The sequence below is a fragment of the Chrysemys picta genome, chromosome 3, assembly GCF_011386835.1.
Source record: "Chrysemys picta bellii isolate R12L10 chromosome 3, ASM1138683v2, whole genome shotgun sequence".
In the NCBI taxonomy this organism is placed as follows: Eukaryota; Metazoa; Chordata; order Testudines; family Emydidae; genus Chrysemys; species Chrysemys picta.
The window spans coordinates 90,358,693-90,376,111 of record NC_088793.1 but is presented as its reverse complement, the minus strand read 5'-3'; the positions used below and the strand labels follow the sequence as shown (position 1 = coordinate 90,376,111).

General features: G+C 44.2%; 1 protein-coding gene across 1 annotated transcript in view; it reads left to right on the top strand.

Annotated features, from left to right (window-relative positions):
• The window catches only part of LOC135982317 (amine sulfotransferase-like), a 30,279-nt gene extending 14,754 nt beyond the window's left edge, over nucleotides 1-15,525 (top strand). Inside the window, exons 3-7 of the mRNA XM_065588373.1 lie at nucleotides 319-527; nucleotides 7,201-7,327; nucleotides 11,211-11,305; nucleotides 13,672-13,852; nucleotides 15,281-15,525. Of these exons, the coding sequence (XP_065444445.1) occupies nucleotides 319-527; nucleotides 7,201-7,327; nucleotides 11,211-11,305; nucleotides 13,672-13,852; nucleotides 15,281-15,405 (737 nt within the window). The 3' untranslated portion in view covers nucleotides 15,406-15,525. The remainder of the gene's footprint in view (nucleotides 1-318; nucleotides 528-7,200; nucleotides 7,328-11,210; nucleotides 11,306-13,671; nucleotides 13,853-15,280) is intronic.
• The last annotated feature ends 1,894 nt before the right edge of the window (nucleotides 15,526-17,419 follow it).

The following is a 17,419-nucleotide window of genomic DNA, read 5'->3' as shown; positions in this document are numbered from 1 at the left end:
TCTGGTTACCCATAGTAATCACTGTTTCCATGGGGAACCTGAATACCCTAGGTAAAAATATATGAAGATTTAGTTATTGACCAGCACATAGATAGATAGTATGGGTTTTTTAAAACTAAAATGTACAAAAATATAATGCTGTTTGGATTCCCATCCCTGCTGCATTAATGGACTCCCTTTAAGACAAATTTTTGTACTTCATTTATAATGTGAGATGAGACTGTTTTGAAGAGATTTTGATTATGGCAGATTATTACATGACATTACAAATAAAATTAGCATCAAAGCTGTTTCAAATAAGGCTATTTTCTTTCCAAGGGACTGTGTGGACTCAGAATATTTTGAGCTTGATTTATCATGAAGGCCATCGAGATGGAACAGAAAATATGGAAACAATAGACAGAGTCCCATGGCTGGAGTATAACATACATAATATGGATTATGTCCATCGTCTATCACCTCGTCTCTTTGCTACTAGCCTGCCTTACTATTTAGTTCCAAGAGATCTGAGGAACAGGAGAGCAAAAGTAGGTGATACTATTTTTACAATTTAGTTAACATTACCCAGGAAAACTGGTAGCTTTCACCAATAAATCAGTCTAAATCTTCTGGGCCAGACTGTCTGTCCTCCCACAACAACCCTTCCAAAAGCAAATCTCCCCTGCATGGGGTAGGGGGTCACTTCCTCCAAAGCCCCATTCCATGTCCCTAGACCCAGCCAAAGGGGGGAAAACAAGTTCAATCAAGACCTCAGGACTTCAGTGTCCAGTTTCAGTGGAGATCCCATTTTTCATGGAACTGCTGTGCTTGGCCTCTGAAATGGAGCTGCTTCTTCCTCATCATGACAGCTCCCCCTAAAAGGGGCGTTAGTGATGGGTTATGATCATTACAGTCTGCATGTTATATTGTAGGGTTACCATATTTTGAGTGTCCAAAAAGAGAACACTCCACGGGGCCCCGCCCCCGCCCCAACTCCACCCCTTCCCCAAAGTCCCCGCCCCAACTCCGCCCCCTCCCCTGCTTCCTGCGAACATTTGATTCGCGGGAAGCCTGAAGCAGGCAGCAGGTAAGCTGGGAGGGGGGTGGGGGAAGAGGCGCGGCCCAGTCTGGTCCCCCCTACCGAGCGGCTCCCTCCGGCCCCGGCGTCTCCAGCCTGGCTCGGCTCGGGCCCTGCGGTGCCGGCCCCGGGCCAGCCCCGGGCTCAGCACCCCCGGCCCACCCAGCACTGCCGGCCCGGCCCCGGCCCCGGCCCCCGGCCCAGCACCACCGGCCCGGCCCCCGGCCCAGCACCACCGGCCCGGCCCCGGCCCAGCACCACCGGCCCCCGGCCCAGCACCGCCCGGCCCCCGGCCCCGGCCCCCGGCTCAGCATTGCCGGCCCCCGGCCCAGCCCCAGCCCCCGGCCCAGCACCCCCGACCCCGCACCGCCGGGCCCACCCCAGCCCCCAGCCCAGCACCCCCGGCCCCGCATGTCCCTATTTTCCCAGACATGTTTGGCTTTTGGGGATTTCCCTCCGGACGGGGATTTGAGGCCCCAAAAGCCGGACATGTCCGGGAAAATCCGGACGTATGGTAACCCTATTATATTGTAAATTACAGTGTTTTTGTTGTTGTGGGGCATGTAGTGACTGTAAGCTCTTATGTTATCCATGTTTTACGTCTCCTGCATCTTTAAACATCAGGAAACTTCTTGCTAATGATAGGGGTGTGGACTGTGCCAGATGCAGCTCAAGAGGAAGGATCTCCCAGGGTCAGGGATTCGCACCGAGCTCTCTCTCATGGAGATGGCTGCCCCGCCCTGCTGTGTTGCTTTCCTTAATCTAAACCAGAGGTTCCCAAACTTATTTGGCCTACCGCCCCCTTTTCAGAAAAAAAATTACTCAGCGCCCCCCTGGAAATCTACCTTCTTTAAGCGAACAAACAGAAAGATGCAGTGACAAATTTGTGTTCTTTTATGTGTCTATATTTCTACCTACGTCCTACAATATAGTAAAGAAAGATGTGTTATTAGAATATCGCCCACGACATCAGGTATACAGTGGTTTTTGCGTAAGATGGCAAAAGACAACCAAACTAAAATACTAATGAAACTAATAAACTGGGTTTTGTTCTTTGCTCAGCATTAGATATATGTATTTGATATTAAACTGTCAAATATCAAACTAAATTTATCAAGAAATAATTAATTAAAAATAATCAATATCCAATTAAAAATCAGTTAATAGTTTTAATTTAGTTTGCCCTTATTTAAATAATTGTTCCTTATTAACACACACCTTATTTACCAATTAACACAGATGATTCAATAGATATAAATAAATGTTAATAGTTAACAGTTTTTTTACGATTTCATTCCCGTTTTCGTTAATATTGTAATAAAAAATATGACAAATATATTGACTGTACACTTCAAATAGTACTGTACCGACACAAGCCTGCTACGATTTTATTATTAGTAAGCACTAGAGACACAGAAACGTACGGTAGATATGTAAGAAAATGTATAAAAATACTCACGTGTAAATTGCTGTTTTATTGAAACAACAATAATACAATTTGCTTTGTATGTGATCCGTAATCCGTAAAGATCGAAGGTATTGAATATGAATAAAAAATTTTAAATACTTATTGCACTATTGTTAACTGCTTTTTACACAATTAAGAAACAATCTAAATTAGATTTCATACATGTCGCCTATTTATAGTATCGTATTGTAAACAAGTCATTACACGCACATATTCCTGCCGATGCATGCTGGACTTCCCGACAATGCGCGACACGCTCGCCTGCCAACACTTGCTTGTTAAGAGCTGTTGGCGGACTTGACACCTGATCGGTTATAATTTGTGAATTTATTTGGAAAATAAAGTAATCACTACAACTTTAACTCTATGTTACACAACAGATGAAACATGTACGAATGGTTTTTCAAAATTTTCTTATATTCTTTCTTTATGCTTCCACCGCCCCCTTATTTTTATTCAACTCCCCCAATTGCACCCGAGGCTACTACTGCCCCCCTGGATCATTCCAGCGCCCCCCAGGGGGCGGTATCGCCCACTTTGGGAACCTCTGATCTAAACAGACAGTCATTCACACCGAAGGTGTGCAGTTCTGGCCTGTGAGAATTGCCTTGTGGGAGCGAAGCCAATCTCTTACATTGCTACCCGGATCTCCCATGAAAGGTGGCATGTGCTGTGCACCCACTTCCCCCAGGAGACTCCCTTCCCAGTCACCCTTGCAGCTTCCTTATCTCTGTTGCAGTAACACCTATGATAAAATGAGCAGATGCGTGTTGCAGAGCTTGCACCACCTGAGCTCCATCAGTGCAACCTCTCAATCAACAGGAACCTTCCTCCTGATTTGCTTTATAGCTCAGCCCTGTTTCCCATGCAGAAAGAGTCCTACGGTTACAGGGACAGTAAAAGTAAATGGAACAACAACATCTCCTAAGCTGCACATAGCACAATTTTAACTACAGACATTGGAAAATCTTGTATTGCTTATGTATATTTTACAGGGCTCATGTAGATTTTCACAATTTTAAGAATATGTTGCTGGTGTAGGGAGTTTTTCTCTTTATGGCTTCTGGCTGGCTGTTCTTAGGCCTGGACTACACTACGGGTTTAGGTCGACTTTAGCAGTGTTAAATCGAATTAAGCCTGGACACGTTCACACGACGAAGCCCTTTCTTTCGACTTAAAGGGCCCTTTAAACCGGTTTCTTTACACCACCTTTGACGAGGGGATTAGCGATAAAATCGGCCTTTGCGGGTCGGAATTGGGGTAGTGTGGACAGAATTCGACGTTATTGGCCTCCGGGAGCTATCCCACAGTGCTTCATAGTGACCGCTCTGGACAGCACTCTCAACTCAGATGCACTGACCAGGTAGACAGGAAAAGACCCGCGAACGTTTGAATTTCATTTCCTTTTTGCCCAGCGTGGAGAGCACAGGTAACCACGCAGAGCTCATCAGCACAGGTAACCGTGTGATGGAGTCCCACGATCGCAAAAGAGCTCCAGCATGGACCGAATGGGAGGTACAGGATCTGCTCGCCATATGGGGAGATGAATCAGTGCTAGCTGAACTCCGTAGCAGTAAAAGAAATGGCAGAGTATTAGAAAAGGTCTCCAAGGCCATGAAGGACCGAGGCCATAACAGGGACACACAGCAGTGCCGCGTGAAAATTAAGGAGCTACGGCAAGCCTACCACAAAGCCAGAGAAGCAAATGGAAGGTCCGGGGCAGAACCGCTTCTACACGGAGCTGCATGCCATTCTAGGGGTTGCAGCCACCACTACCCCAACCGTGTGCTATGACTCCGTCAATGGAGAAACACACAGGGAAGAGGGTTCGGGGAATGAGGAAGATGAGGATGGAGGTAATGTAGGTAGCTCACCGCAGCAAGGAAGCGGAGAAACCGGTTTCCCCAACAGCCAGGATATGTTTGTCACCCTGGACCTGGAACCAGTAACCCCCGAACTCACCCAAGACGCTGAGGGCACACAGGAGACCTCTGGTGAGTGTACCTTTGTAAATATTACACATGGTTTAAAAGCAAGCGTGTTTAATGATTAATGATTAATTTGCCCTGGCAATCGCGGCCAGTACAGCTACTGGAAAAGTCTGTTAACGTGTATGGGGATGGAGCGGAAATCCTCCAGGGACATCTCCAGAAAGCTCTCCTTCATGTACTCCCAAAGCCTTTGCAAAAGGTTTCTGGGGAGGGCTGCCTTATCCCGTCCGCCATGGTAGGATACTTTAGCACGCCAGGCCAGTAGCACGTAGTCTGGAATCATTGCATAACAAAGCATGGCAGAGTATGGTCCCGGTGTTTGCTGGCATGCAGACAACATCCATTCCTTATCTCTCTTTGGTATCCTGAGGAAAGTGATATCATTCACGGTCACCTGGTTGAAATGGGGTGATTTTATTAAGGGGACATTCAGAGGTGCCCGTTCCTGCTCTTCTGAACAGAATTGTTCCCCGCTGTTAACCACGCGGTGGGGGGAGGGGTGAAGTGATCATCCCAGAGAATCGGGTGTGTGTGTGTGTGGGTGGTTTACTTGGGTTTGTGCTGCATGTTAACCCGGAAACCGCAGCCCCTCCTTTTACATTGAAAACCCATTTTAAATGGCCAACCCAATTCATCCTTGATATGGGAAATGCACTGATGTTTGAAACCATTCCCACATGTTAAGAAGGTTAAAAAAGCCAAAAGACTGTGGCTTACCATGGCTGCCTGCAAGCCGAAATCTGTTGCCTGGCACTGCATGAGTGATCTCTCATACCAAACAGGCAGGCAGAGGAAAAATGCGACCTTGTAACGAAAGAGTGTACCCATTGTTCTCTAAAATGTGTCTTTTTTAGCCACCTCTCCCTTCTCCTCCACCAGCTGCAAATGTTTCTCCTTCGCAGAGGCTAGTGAACATTAGAAAGAGAAAACGGAGGACGCGGGACGATATGTTCACGGAGCTCCAGATGTCCTCCCATGCTGATAGAGCACAGCAGAATGAGTGGAGGCAGTCAATGTCGGACATGAGAAAAGCACAATATGAATGAGAGGAGAGGTGGCGGGCTGAATGGCAGGATGAAAAGAGCAAGTGGCGGGCTGAAGACGATAGGTGGCGTCAGCTTGCAGACAGAAGGCAAGAGTCAATGCTCCGTCTGCTGGAGCATCAAACTGATATGCTCCAGCGTATGGTTGAGCTGCAGGAAAGGCAGGAGGAGCAGAGACCGCCGCTACAGCCCCTGTGTAACCAACAGCCCTCCTCCTCAAGTTCCATAGCCTCCTCACCCAGACGCCCAAGAACACGGTGGGGGGGCCTCCGGCCACCCAGTCACTCCACCCCAGATCGCCGATGAAGGCTACCAGTCATGCTGCACCGTCTACCGCCAAAAGGCAGTTAGCTGCTGCTGCTGTGTAGCAATGCAGTCCCACCGCTGCCGGCACCCAGATTACATATGGTGACGGTGAGCTGAGCGGGATCCATGTTTGCCGTGGTATGTTGTCTGCACAGGTAACCCAGGTAAAAAGGCGCGAATCTATTGACTGCCGTTGCTCTGACGGAGGGGGAGGGGCCTGACGACATGTACCCAGAACCTCCCGCGACACTGTTTTGCATCATCCGGGCATTGGGATCTCAACCCAGAATTCCAATGGGCGGCGGAGACTGCGGGAACTGTGGGATAGCTACCCATAGTGCAATGCTCTGGAAGTCGACGCTAGCCTCGGTACTGTGGACGCGGTCCGCCGACTAGAGCACTTAGAGCATTTTATGTGGGGACACACACAATCGGCTGTATACAACTGATTTCTATAAAACCGGCTTCTATTAATTCGACCTAATTTCGAGTGTAGACATACCCTTAGTGTGCACCACCATATAGCTTAGCTGTCTGTGTGATTTTCCAGAAATTCTCAGCTCCAAATGGTTGGAGAAATTGGTTGAGGTGTGCAGCAATGCATGTTAGCATTACTTTTTAAACATCGTATCCATTACAATTCTCTAAAAATATCTCTAGCTGCAATTTTTTTGAAAGAGCAGTAAGTTCAGGCTTACTATGATTCACGTTTAAGGATATGTTTTTCACTGAAATACTTTATCAATATACCAAACTACACATAAATAAGTAACTACTGCTGACTTAACAGTGTTTGTATTTAAAAGGACCTCAAAATCAAATCAATTTATTAAAGTTTAAATTCTTTTCAGATAGTACACCTGCAACTGCACTCCCTGTTTATTTTTGTGTGGTTTATTATCATATTTCCTATGATTTTTTAAATCTTTTTGCTCCTCTCTTGCTGTGTGAAAGACCCATGTAAACAACTGGAAAAAACTTGAATACCTGATTCTAAGTACACTTACTCATGTTCCTAACCTTACAACAGTGAGTAATCCCATTGAAGTCAGTGGTACTATCACCTGTATACAGTACACATGTGCATGAGGGTCTTTAGAATTAAGGAAGTGCAATAGTGCCACTGAATGTACAGAAAATGCTGGCAAAGACACACAAAAAATCCCATTCATTTAAATCAGGATAAACTATTTACTAAAGTACTTATTCTAACCCTTTTCAGATATGATGATTTTAGCATTACTTGCAGCAATAGCAATTTTATAAAACCACCGATTTTTAGGTTAATTGTGTCCCTTTAATATAACTGAGACTGTCACTCTTTTTACCTTGCAGGTTATTTATGTAGCCAGAAACCCGAAGGATGTTGTGGTTTCCTATTTTCATTTTTCCAAGCTTTCAGTCATACTTGAGACAATACCAGATTTTAATATTTTTCTGGAGAGGTTTTTAGCTGGGAAAGGTAAGGTTTCATTTACTGCTAAAAGGATAAGCCCTGCTCACTGACCACAGCCTGAATAAACTATCTGAGTGGATAAATTACTTAGATGGAGGAACTGGTCAAAATCCTGGCCCCCACCTCACAACCTGGGGTCTAAGGTTGCAGTGAATGCCATATCATCCACAAATCATAATAGAGATTTTGTGCAAAGGTAGTCCAGGGGAGCTGCACAGGCACATGCATTGCACCAATAAAGTGCAAGTTGCCTCGTGTATCTCAATTGGGTGTTCACTCTGAAACCTAACAATGAAGATTTCAATACATTTCAACTCCACTTAGGTGCTCAGATAACACAGGTGACGAGATGAGGATGAGCGCTATGCAAAGAACACACAGAAGTAGTTTTCTACTGTTAGTTTTCAGGTTTAGTTGTTTTCCACAACTGTTATGCCTATCCGGCAATTCCAAACCATTACTTATACCTTCCAAAGAGCCAAAAGACTCAGCTGTAACCTATCTAGCTCCTGAGTTCTCTCTTAAAATCTCTGACAATGCAACATTCTCACTAAGGCAGCTTATGGCACACTGATAATTTAAGTACATAGTAAAATAAATTCTACACATTCTTCTATTATGATAATTAGTGAGACTATCTTGTCTGCATAGGATCTTTTGGGCCTGAATCCAGCCTCTTCTCCCCTAAGCTTTGAATCCACTGCCTCTTTTGTCCTGTGTAGAATCACACTACAGATGATTTCCCCTACAATAGAGAGTAGTGTGACTCCTCTCCAGTTATTGCCGTCAGTGAGATCACCTTTTCGAGGTACTCTGCCAACAATTCCATGTTTTCACTTGTCAGGAGGAGTCTCTTCTTCCTGAACTTAGAACAGTTCTGTCAGTTTTATTAGGGTAGTGGGGTCAAGTTCTTTTAGCTCTTCTGCTGTGATTTGATCATCACCTGCCATTTTGTTGTTTTTCAGCTTCTTAATTGCATCCTGTATTGCTGACATCTCTGTGGCATCAATGTTAATGCCAAGTAGATAATGTTCACATGTTTCATCAATATCTGGTGTTGAGCTGGGACTGAGTCTGTTGAGGACTTGTCTGAAATGCTCTGCACATCTGTCATTCTGTTACACCTCAGTTGTAAGCCTTTTTTCATCTTGGCTTTTCATTGGCCCATTTCCTGTTTGAAATGTCCACACTTTTCACTGCGTTGTCTGCTTTCTTGTACTTTTCCTTTGCTTTTTGCAGTATTTCCTTTGTCTTAGCGTTCAGGAGTTTTCCTTTCAGTGCTTTTCTTTCCTTGTTGAGATGTGACGTCTCTTGGCTTATCCAATCCTTGCTCTGTGTGTGCTGATACCAGGCTGTGACTGCTGCAGCTTGAATCACATTGTCTCAGAGCACTGTGCAGTTTTCTTCAGGTCCAATTTCTATCTCACCTTCCTCTGCCTCTGTCAGCACCCCAAATCTGTTCCATAGTTCACGTTGGAATTTCTCAGAGCACACTTTTGTTTTCATATAATTGATTTCTTTGCCGCTTTCTGTTTAAAGTTGGTCTTTCTCAGTTTTAATTTCAGTTTGGCAATGCAAAGATTTTGGTTGCTCCTGTCATTTGTAGCTTGATGTGCCCTTGCATCTTGGACAGATGACGTGAATCTTGAACTGATGCCGATGCAATTGATTTCTTTTTTTGTTTTGCCATCTGTCAGATTCCATGGTTCTTTGTGTATGTCTCTAGAAGGGATCAGGGTGCTTGCAAGAACTAAGTCAGACACCAAGAACAAGTCTGTGAATTCCAGGTTTCCTTCATCATTGATATCATTGACTTTCGCAAGGTATTTGACAGCCTCCATGGGCATACATTGTGGAATATTCTTCAGTCCTGCGAAATTCCAGCTAAACCCATCAACACCATACCGACCACATACAGAGATGCAAGGTTGCTCTATAAGAGTGAACAACCTGACAACAGAGTGGCTCATTGTGGACAAATATGTGAAACAGGGCTGCATTTTATTTTTGCTGTTGTTTAGCATTGCCATAGACAGGCTAATGAAGAAGTATATTAGTAACAGAAAACCTGGTATCCAGACGGCAAAAGGCTAGAAGACCTAGACCGAGACACTACTGAGCAATACCCTGGAAAAGCTACAAACAGAGAAAGACAACTTGGCAAAATCTGTAGGTCAAACATGGCTCAGAATCAGTTACAGACAACCTTGAAATTCAGATGTCAAGCAGTAACTTCATATTAGAAGGCAAAAACATCGAGAAAGTGGAATAATTCATCAACTTAGGCAGCACCATTTTAGCCAACAGGAACATCAAGAATAATATGACATCAAGGTTAAGAAAAGCATCCACCTAATTCACTAAACTCAACAACATATGGACATCAACATATGGACATATACAGCACCAAAGCAAAACTGAGAATTTTCAACTCAAACATCTCTGTGATAACGTATGGCTGTGATAGCTAAAGATCTACTAAAATGTTAAACAGAAAATTAGATGCCTTCGAAAATAAGTGCCTACCAAGATTCCGGACATTGGATGGAGAGACGTCATCACCAATAAATATATCTGAGAAATCACCAGCCAGCAGCTTATTTCCACTAGAATTAGAAGGAAGTATTGGACATATATGGGGCATGGGCTTCAGATGCCAACACAGAGTCCCACATGAAGCTGGGAAGTGGAAACCAACTGGGTTAGGAAATGAGGGTGCCCAAGAGACCTTAAAAAGTACCCTTGAAAGGGAGGGCAGAATAGTTGAGCATAACATCATCGAGTAGATGGAAGTAGTATCAAATGACAGAGAGGAATGGAAGAGATTAGCTTCACCATGGGCATCAACATTGACATGGTTATTTTGCCTCTATATTTGGCACTGCTGGAATACTGTATCCAGTTTTGGTGCCCACAATTGAGGAAGGGTGCAGATAAATTGGAGAGGGCTTGGAGAAGAGCTGTGAGAATGATTAATGGAGTAGAGCATGTGCCTTTTAGCAATAGACTCAAGGAGTTCAATCTGTTTAGCTTAACAAAGAGAAGTTTAAGGGATGACTTGATTACAGTCTATAAATACCTATATGGGGAACAATCTAGCAGAGAAAGGTATAATACAATTCAATGTCTGGGAGTTGAAGCTAGACAAAGTTAGACTGGAAATAAGGCATAAATGTTCAACTGTGAGAGTAATTGGCCACTGTAACAATTTACCAAGGGTCATGGTGGATTCTCCATCACTGACAATTTTTAAATCAAAAATGGATGTTATTCTAAAAGGTATGTTTAGCATTTATTTGGGAAGTTCTATGGCCTGCGTTATACAGGAAGTCAGACTAGATGACCACAATGGTCCCTTCTGGCCAGAGAATCTTTTAATCTATGAATCTATCAATTTAATTCTAGGTTTGTGATCACTAATCCATCAAAAGCAATGAAAAATATTATCTATAAATAAATAATCCAGGACATAAAAGCGAAAATATGCTGTGCTAGGTGAAAGTACCATTCTGTGCTGCCAGTGCAAGCTAGAGGTAAAAGTAGAATGTGTATTGGTTATCATGTAATGGTCTGTTTTTGGAAAAAAACAAAACTTGTCCTCAGATCCCTAGATAAGAAAATGGACTTGGCTTAGCCTTTATATCATGTTTACGGTGAAAGATAATCCAGTATAAGGCTGTGAATAAAAACAGGAACTGGAATAAAATCTCTGTGAGCCCACATTTTCCCCCCAACAGCAGAGGGAAGAAAAGCTGAAAAAAGGAAGTCTGATCCATCGATTCTGAAGCCATGCTTGTGAGAGTATTAGAATGCAAAAATGTCAATGACTGAATGGTTTTTCTGTTTGAGATCATTAACGTTTATTTCTATAATTTTTCTCCTTCATAAGTACTGGCTGGCTCCTGGTTGGATCACGTCACAGGCTGGTCCACCCACAGGGATGACTTCAATATTCTCTTCCTTACCTTTGAGGAGATGAAGAAGGTGAGACTAGTCAATGACTTTATATCTGAAAGAAACAGTAAATACAATGCCTCCAATTTTCAGTCTGATTTTGCCACCTTTACTCACATTGAGCTGTACTTTACTCTGTGAAGAGACTCTGTGAAATCAATGAGAAAGGCACTTTGGTCTCATTGATTTCCATGTGAGTCCTTCTCAGTGTGAGTAAGGGTGGAAAAATCAAAACCGTAGGGTGAGATGTTCAAAAGCACCAAAGTAAGTTAGTCGCTTAACTCCTATTCATTCAATAGCACATAGAAGCCTAATTCACTTAGTCACAAGAGGTTTCATTTGCTTCCTAGTGACGAATATCTGCTGCATGTGAGTACAGTTAGAAAAGATAATAATCTTGCTTTACTTCATTTCTTTTTCTGCATAGCAGGATGGCAGCTATACAACCCATCCCACGAGGCATCCTAAAGGGAAAGGAGAGGTTTTGTTACATTTTAGAACTTCTCAAACTGCTTTTAGAACTAAAGATGTTTTATCAAAATGTCATTTTTTGCAAAACTGAAGATCTTCTTGTAATTTTTTGTGAAAAATGAGATTTTAGTGCAATCTCTATTCAAAACTAGGTTTTTAGTAAATAAAGTATATTAACTATTTTGATGTTTTCAATAAAGATATCTATGTGAAATCTTTGAAAAGTACAGAACACTTCAAAATTTCAATTTCTGTTAGAAACTAGTTTTTTTATTTTTCTACCAGCTCAGCTAGCTTTTGACTCCTTAACAACTTCACCTAGCTTAGCAGAAGTCAGATTTAAACTACTTTGAGTGTCCATACATGGGTTTGTTCTGGTTGAACTAAATCAATTTTAAACTGATTTTAGTCACACTTTATACACAAGATCTGGAGTATCTGAGTGCACCTCTTAGCTAAATAAATAGAGATGCAGCAACATCCTCTCTGCTGACTTCAGCAGGAAGCATGTAGATAATAGCAGCAAGGCTGATTAACAAAGCAAGGAAAGACCCTTCCCACTAAGGGGTCCAACTCCTGATATATATATTCATAGATTCCAAGGCCAGAAGGGACCATTGTGATCATCTTGTCTAACCTCCTGTATAACACAGACCATAGATCTACCCCAAAATAATTTCTAGAGCAGATCTTTTAGAAAAATATACAATCTTGATTTAAAATTGTCAGTGATGGAGAATCCACCATGACCCTTGGTAAATTGTTCCACCCTCACTGTTAAAAATGTAAATCTTATTTCCAGTCTGAATTTGTTTAGCTTCAACTTCCAGCCCTTGGATTGTGTTATCTTTCTCTGCTACACTGAAGAATCCATTAATAAATATTTGTTTCCCATGTAGGTAATCAAGTCTCCTCCTAATCTTCTCTTTGTTAAATTAAATAAGAACATAAGAATGGCCATACTGGGTCAGACCAAAGGTCCATCTAGCCCAGTGTCCTGTCTTCTGACAGAGGCCAATGCAAGGTGCTCCAGAGGGAATGAATGGAACAGGTAATCATCAAGTGATCCATTCCCTGTTGTTCATTCCCAGCTTCTGGCCAACAGAGGCTAGAGACACCATCCCTGCCCATCCTGGCTAATAGCCATTGATACACTGAGCTCTTTGAGTCTGTCACTGTAAGGCACGTTTCTAATGCTTTAATCATTCTTGTGACTATTCACTGAACCCTCTTCAGTTTATCAACATCCTTCTTGAATTGTGGACTCCAGAACTGGACACAACAGGGGTCCTTCTGCTTCCAAAATAGGTTGCCAAAGACAAACCAAAATACAGATAGCCAGAAAATTATGACAACCCTTGTCTTACATGGTGCTAGCAGTTGTAATCACAGTCACAGAAATGAACCTTTTCTCTCTTGATTAGGCCATGAGGATGGGTTGGCTAATGACGAAGGAATTTGCGATGGCTTAACTTGCTACTCACCTGTCAGTTTTCAATGCTGCTGTAGCCTCTTACAGTGAATTAAAATCTTGCTTATGAAGTAATGTAGTAAGACTGAAGATCCTAAATAAGAAATCACCTTTATGCTTTAGTGCTATATCCCTATGCTCAGTTTCCTTTATTTAAGTACACCTCTACCCAGATATAACGCTGTCCTTGGGAGCCAAAAAATCTTACCGTGTTATAGGTGAAACTGCGTTATATCAAACTTGCTTTGATCCGCCAGAGTGCGCAGCCCCCGCCTCCCCCCCCCCCCCCCCGGAGCACTGCTTTACAGCGTTATATCCAAATTCGTGTTATAACGGGTCGCGTTATATTGGAGTAGAGGTGTATCCCATTATCCTTTACTCTATCATTTTATTTATTTAGTTCTTTTATTTTCCTAATTTGGAAACTGTTACTTTGAAATAATGTTCATTTCAGGATCTCAGAGGCGCTGTGCTGAAAATCTGCAAATTCTTAGGAAAGCAGCTAAATGAAAAGGAGCTGGACACTGTTGTGGAAAAGGCTACATTTGATAAAATGAAAACTGATCCCAGGGCAAACTATGACTTCATGCTAGGCAGTCTCCTGGAACAAGGCAAAGGACATTTTCTTCGGAAAGGTAAGGTAAACAGCCAAATCTAATAAATATTTAATCCTGCAGATCCTGGCACAGGACGTGTTGAAGCTAGCTGCCTAGGACTTCCAATCACAACTTTCCATCCCCAGGAAACAATTGGCTTTGGGGCACTAAGACTGTTGAGTGAGGGTGTATCGCTGTGTAACAATGCACAGACACCACATCTCACAGATTAAAAGAGAGCTGCACTACTTTGGTCAAAGCAATATCTTAAATGTTTGCCGAGCAAAGTACTGCAGCTTTCTTTTGATCTGGGAGAAAAAAGTGTCAATATTTTTTAAAAATGAAAATGTTCAATAAGGTCTCTTGGAGGGTAACATTCGTTTTGTGTCATTTGTAAAAGGAAAGGGTCTTCTTCAAGAAATTAAAACATGTGAACATTAGAGAAAATTGAGAGCATTTCTGTCTAGTGCTTCTGAGAAACTTCACACATGGTGGGCATCAGAACTGATTTTGTCTCTACAGCTTCCAGGGGATATTTAGAGTATGAAATTAGCCAAAGAAATAAAATCTAGGGGACAATTCTCGTGGCTGAGAGGAGATGGGTATTTTTCATGTTTTAGCCCTTATATGGGAAAGTCGTGAATAGATGTCAGGGGTTTGTGGCCTTCTGATACTGCGGAATAGGAGCAGGACTCAGCTAGATGGTAGTGGGCACTTTGGTATGGGAAAGGTAGAGAACCACAGCCTACTGTTAAGTACAGCATTGCGTGAAAAGTATGTTCAGAGAAGCTCATATTTCTCTTAACAGTCACTACTTCCTATTGCCAATTTTTCTTCTAAAATTTGCAATGAAATAAATCAGCATAGGAAGATAAATAACTGAGATGTATAAAACCACCTGTGCCTAAAACAGAATTAGTGACATTAATTTGACCCAGTATTTCTAGATAGTTACACTGCAGTCAAAGTTAGACCGAGAATGAATTTGGGCCATTATGGTTTTCCCCAGGGGCACTGCTGCATTTCACAAAGAACACAATCACAGTTTTTGCCAGTGGCATGTGTTTTATCAGAGGGGCAGCACTCTCTGATAAGACTGCTGACATCTGTAACGTGCATGTCACATCAATAAAACATTTGTCCAGCTAATCAAATGGACACTAATGGGTATATTTCTAGTGCCGCGACGGATAGATGAGATGTACAACTTCAATTTAAAAAAACAGGAGGGTGTTTTTTACTGTAGTTTGCCCACACCTTCAGGAGTGGAAATATACCGCCAAAGCCCTAGCGAGCTACGTTCTGGGGAGATGAGAGAGGAAGGAATGGAGGAAAAAGATGAACTGCACCCAACTAGCAGCATTCACAGCCTCTTACCTGCACAAGCGATATTCCAATTATAATAAAATGTCCAAGTGGCAGCAGAGCATCTAACCACCAATTCCTCTTCTGTGTCTCCTGCCCCAGGGACCGTTGGAGACTGGAAGAACACAATGACTGTGGCACAGAGCGAAAGGTTTGACAATGTTTTTAAGGAGAAAATGAAAGACCTGTCTTCCACGTTCAGCTGGGATATTAATGACGACATATAGGCTGGTTTCCAGTTGGAAAGAGGTGAAAGTGTGCTAAAGAGAATGAAAATACATTTTTGTCTCCAGTGTTCATAAAAATCCATCATTCTGTGCACATTAAAGATTTTAAACCTGCAAAAATGTTTACTTCTTACACGTATTTGCACATCACCATAGTACCCCAGTTCTAAGCTATGAAAAGGTGTTACATACTGTCATGTTCTGGAGTGCAATCCAGGCCAGTCAGAGGTTGTGTCCCCACATGTCCTATAAACCTGGGTGTCTTAACTGCCCTGAGGCGGTGGCTGACAGCCTGGACACCAACAGCCAGCAGACAAACATGCAGTGTCCTGAGTGTCTGCTCTGCAGCCCTGGTTCAGCGCTCTGACCCCAGCTGCCTGCCAGGACACAACAGCCCCACTGTAGTCTCGGTCACCCAATTACCTCATGCAGCGGTGACCCAAACACACTCCCGGTCCTGAATTTTCCCCAAACTGCTTTCCAACATCTAGCCCTTTCCTGGACCATTCAGAGAGATATTAAGGTTCATTTGTTCCTTTAAAGATACACTACCCAGCAGCTTACCACATTATCCGGAGTTAATATTCACTTTAAATCAAACACAGCCACTGTAACCCAAACGCCCCAAGTGTAATGATTCTGAGAAGCAAACTCTTCCCGAAGGCTCTGAATCAGAGATTGACAGGAGGTTACTAATCCTTTGCAGGTCCCCTCGGCACCCATCTGTCAGAGTTTGCCTAGGAAGAACACCACCCGCACTGCTGTTTAAATATAAACGTTCCTTTAATTACTAAGGGAGAATGCAAAGGGAGGAAGGAAAGGGAGCAGGGCTGGTGCAACCACTAGGTGAACTAGGCGGTCGCCTAGGATGTCAAGTGGTTGGGGGTGTCCGAGATTTTTCCTCCCTCCCCTCCATTCCCCTCACACAGAGTGTGGCGTGGCTGATTGGGCGCCTGGAACCTGATTTAGCTGCTCCCATTGGCCTCTCCCTCTCCCCCCTCCCCTTGCCTCAGCGTCGCATCACCAGCATGCTGCGGGGGAGCCAGCAGCTGGAGCCAGCAGCTTGAGCGGCATGGTAGTAACGGGAGTCTGGGGGGGCTGTCAGGGGGCGGGGGGAGGGTTGGATGTGTCAGGAGTTCTGGGGGGGCCTGTTAGGGGGCGGGAGTGTGGAGAGGGATTGGAGCAGTCAGAGGACAGGGAGTAGGGGGAAGGTTGGATGGATCGGGAGTTCTGGGGGGGATTGTGGGGGGCGGGGGGAGGGTTGGATGGGTTGGCAGTTCTGGGGGGGTTTCTCATGGGGTGAGGAGTGGTTGGCTGGGGCGTGGGAGTCCCGGGGGCCTGTCTGGGCGTGGGGGTGTGGATAAGGGTTGGGGCAGCCAGGGGACAGGTAGGGGGGTAAGGTCCTAGGGGGGCACATAGGGTGGGGGGTCTCAGGAGGGGGCAGTCAGGGGACAAGGAGCAGGGAGGCTTAATTTGGCTCTCTTAATGGCTCTCCATGCGTCTCTGGACCCTCTCAGCTGTCGGGCTTGGACGGAAACATTGCCTGAGGGTAGTGAGAGAATGGGTTATCGGTGAGGTGGGGGTGGGCGTGAGCCCGGTCAATAGGGGCAACCCCTACCAAGATCTGAGCCTTTTCTCACACGCCCGTTAGAGCTCGACATTATGCTGTTTGGGACCCCTCTTTGAGGAAAGCCTCTGGATTGCAAGTCCAACTGCTACCTCCTCGTGGTGAGAGTCGGTAACTGGCTTGGATAGCCAGGCGGATTGCGGAGGACGAACCCACCTCCCACATTCAGTGGGGTGTGGGACGGGGTTGGGCAGCCCCATATGGTGCCACATGGATGCCCCCCTGGTAAGGGTAGCCTCCCCCAGGTACGGGTTGACTCCCCCTGGTAAGGGTTAGATTCCCCCTGGTAAGGGTAGTCTCCCCCAGGTACGGGTTAGTTTCCCCCTGGAAAGGGTAAGTTTCCCCCTGAGAAGGGTAAATCTTTTAGCTATGGAAAAAAGTAATTTA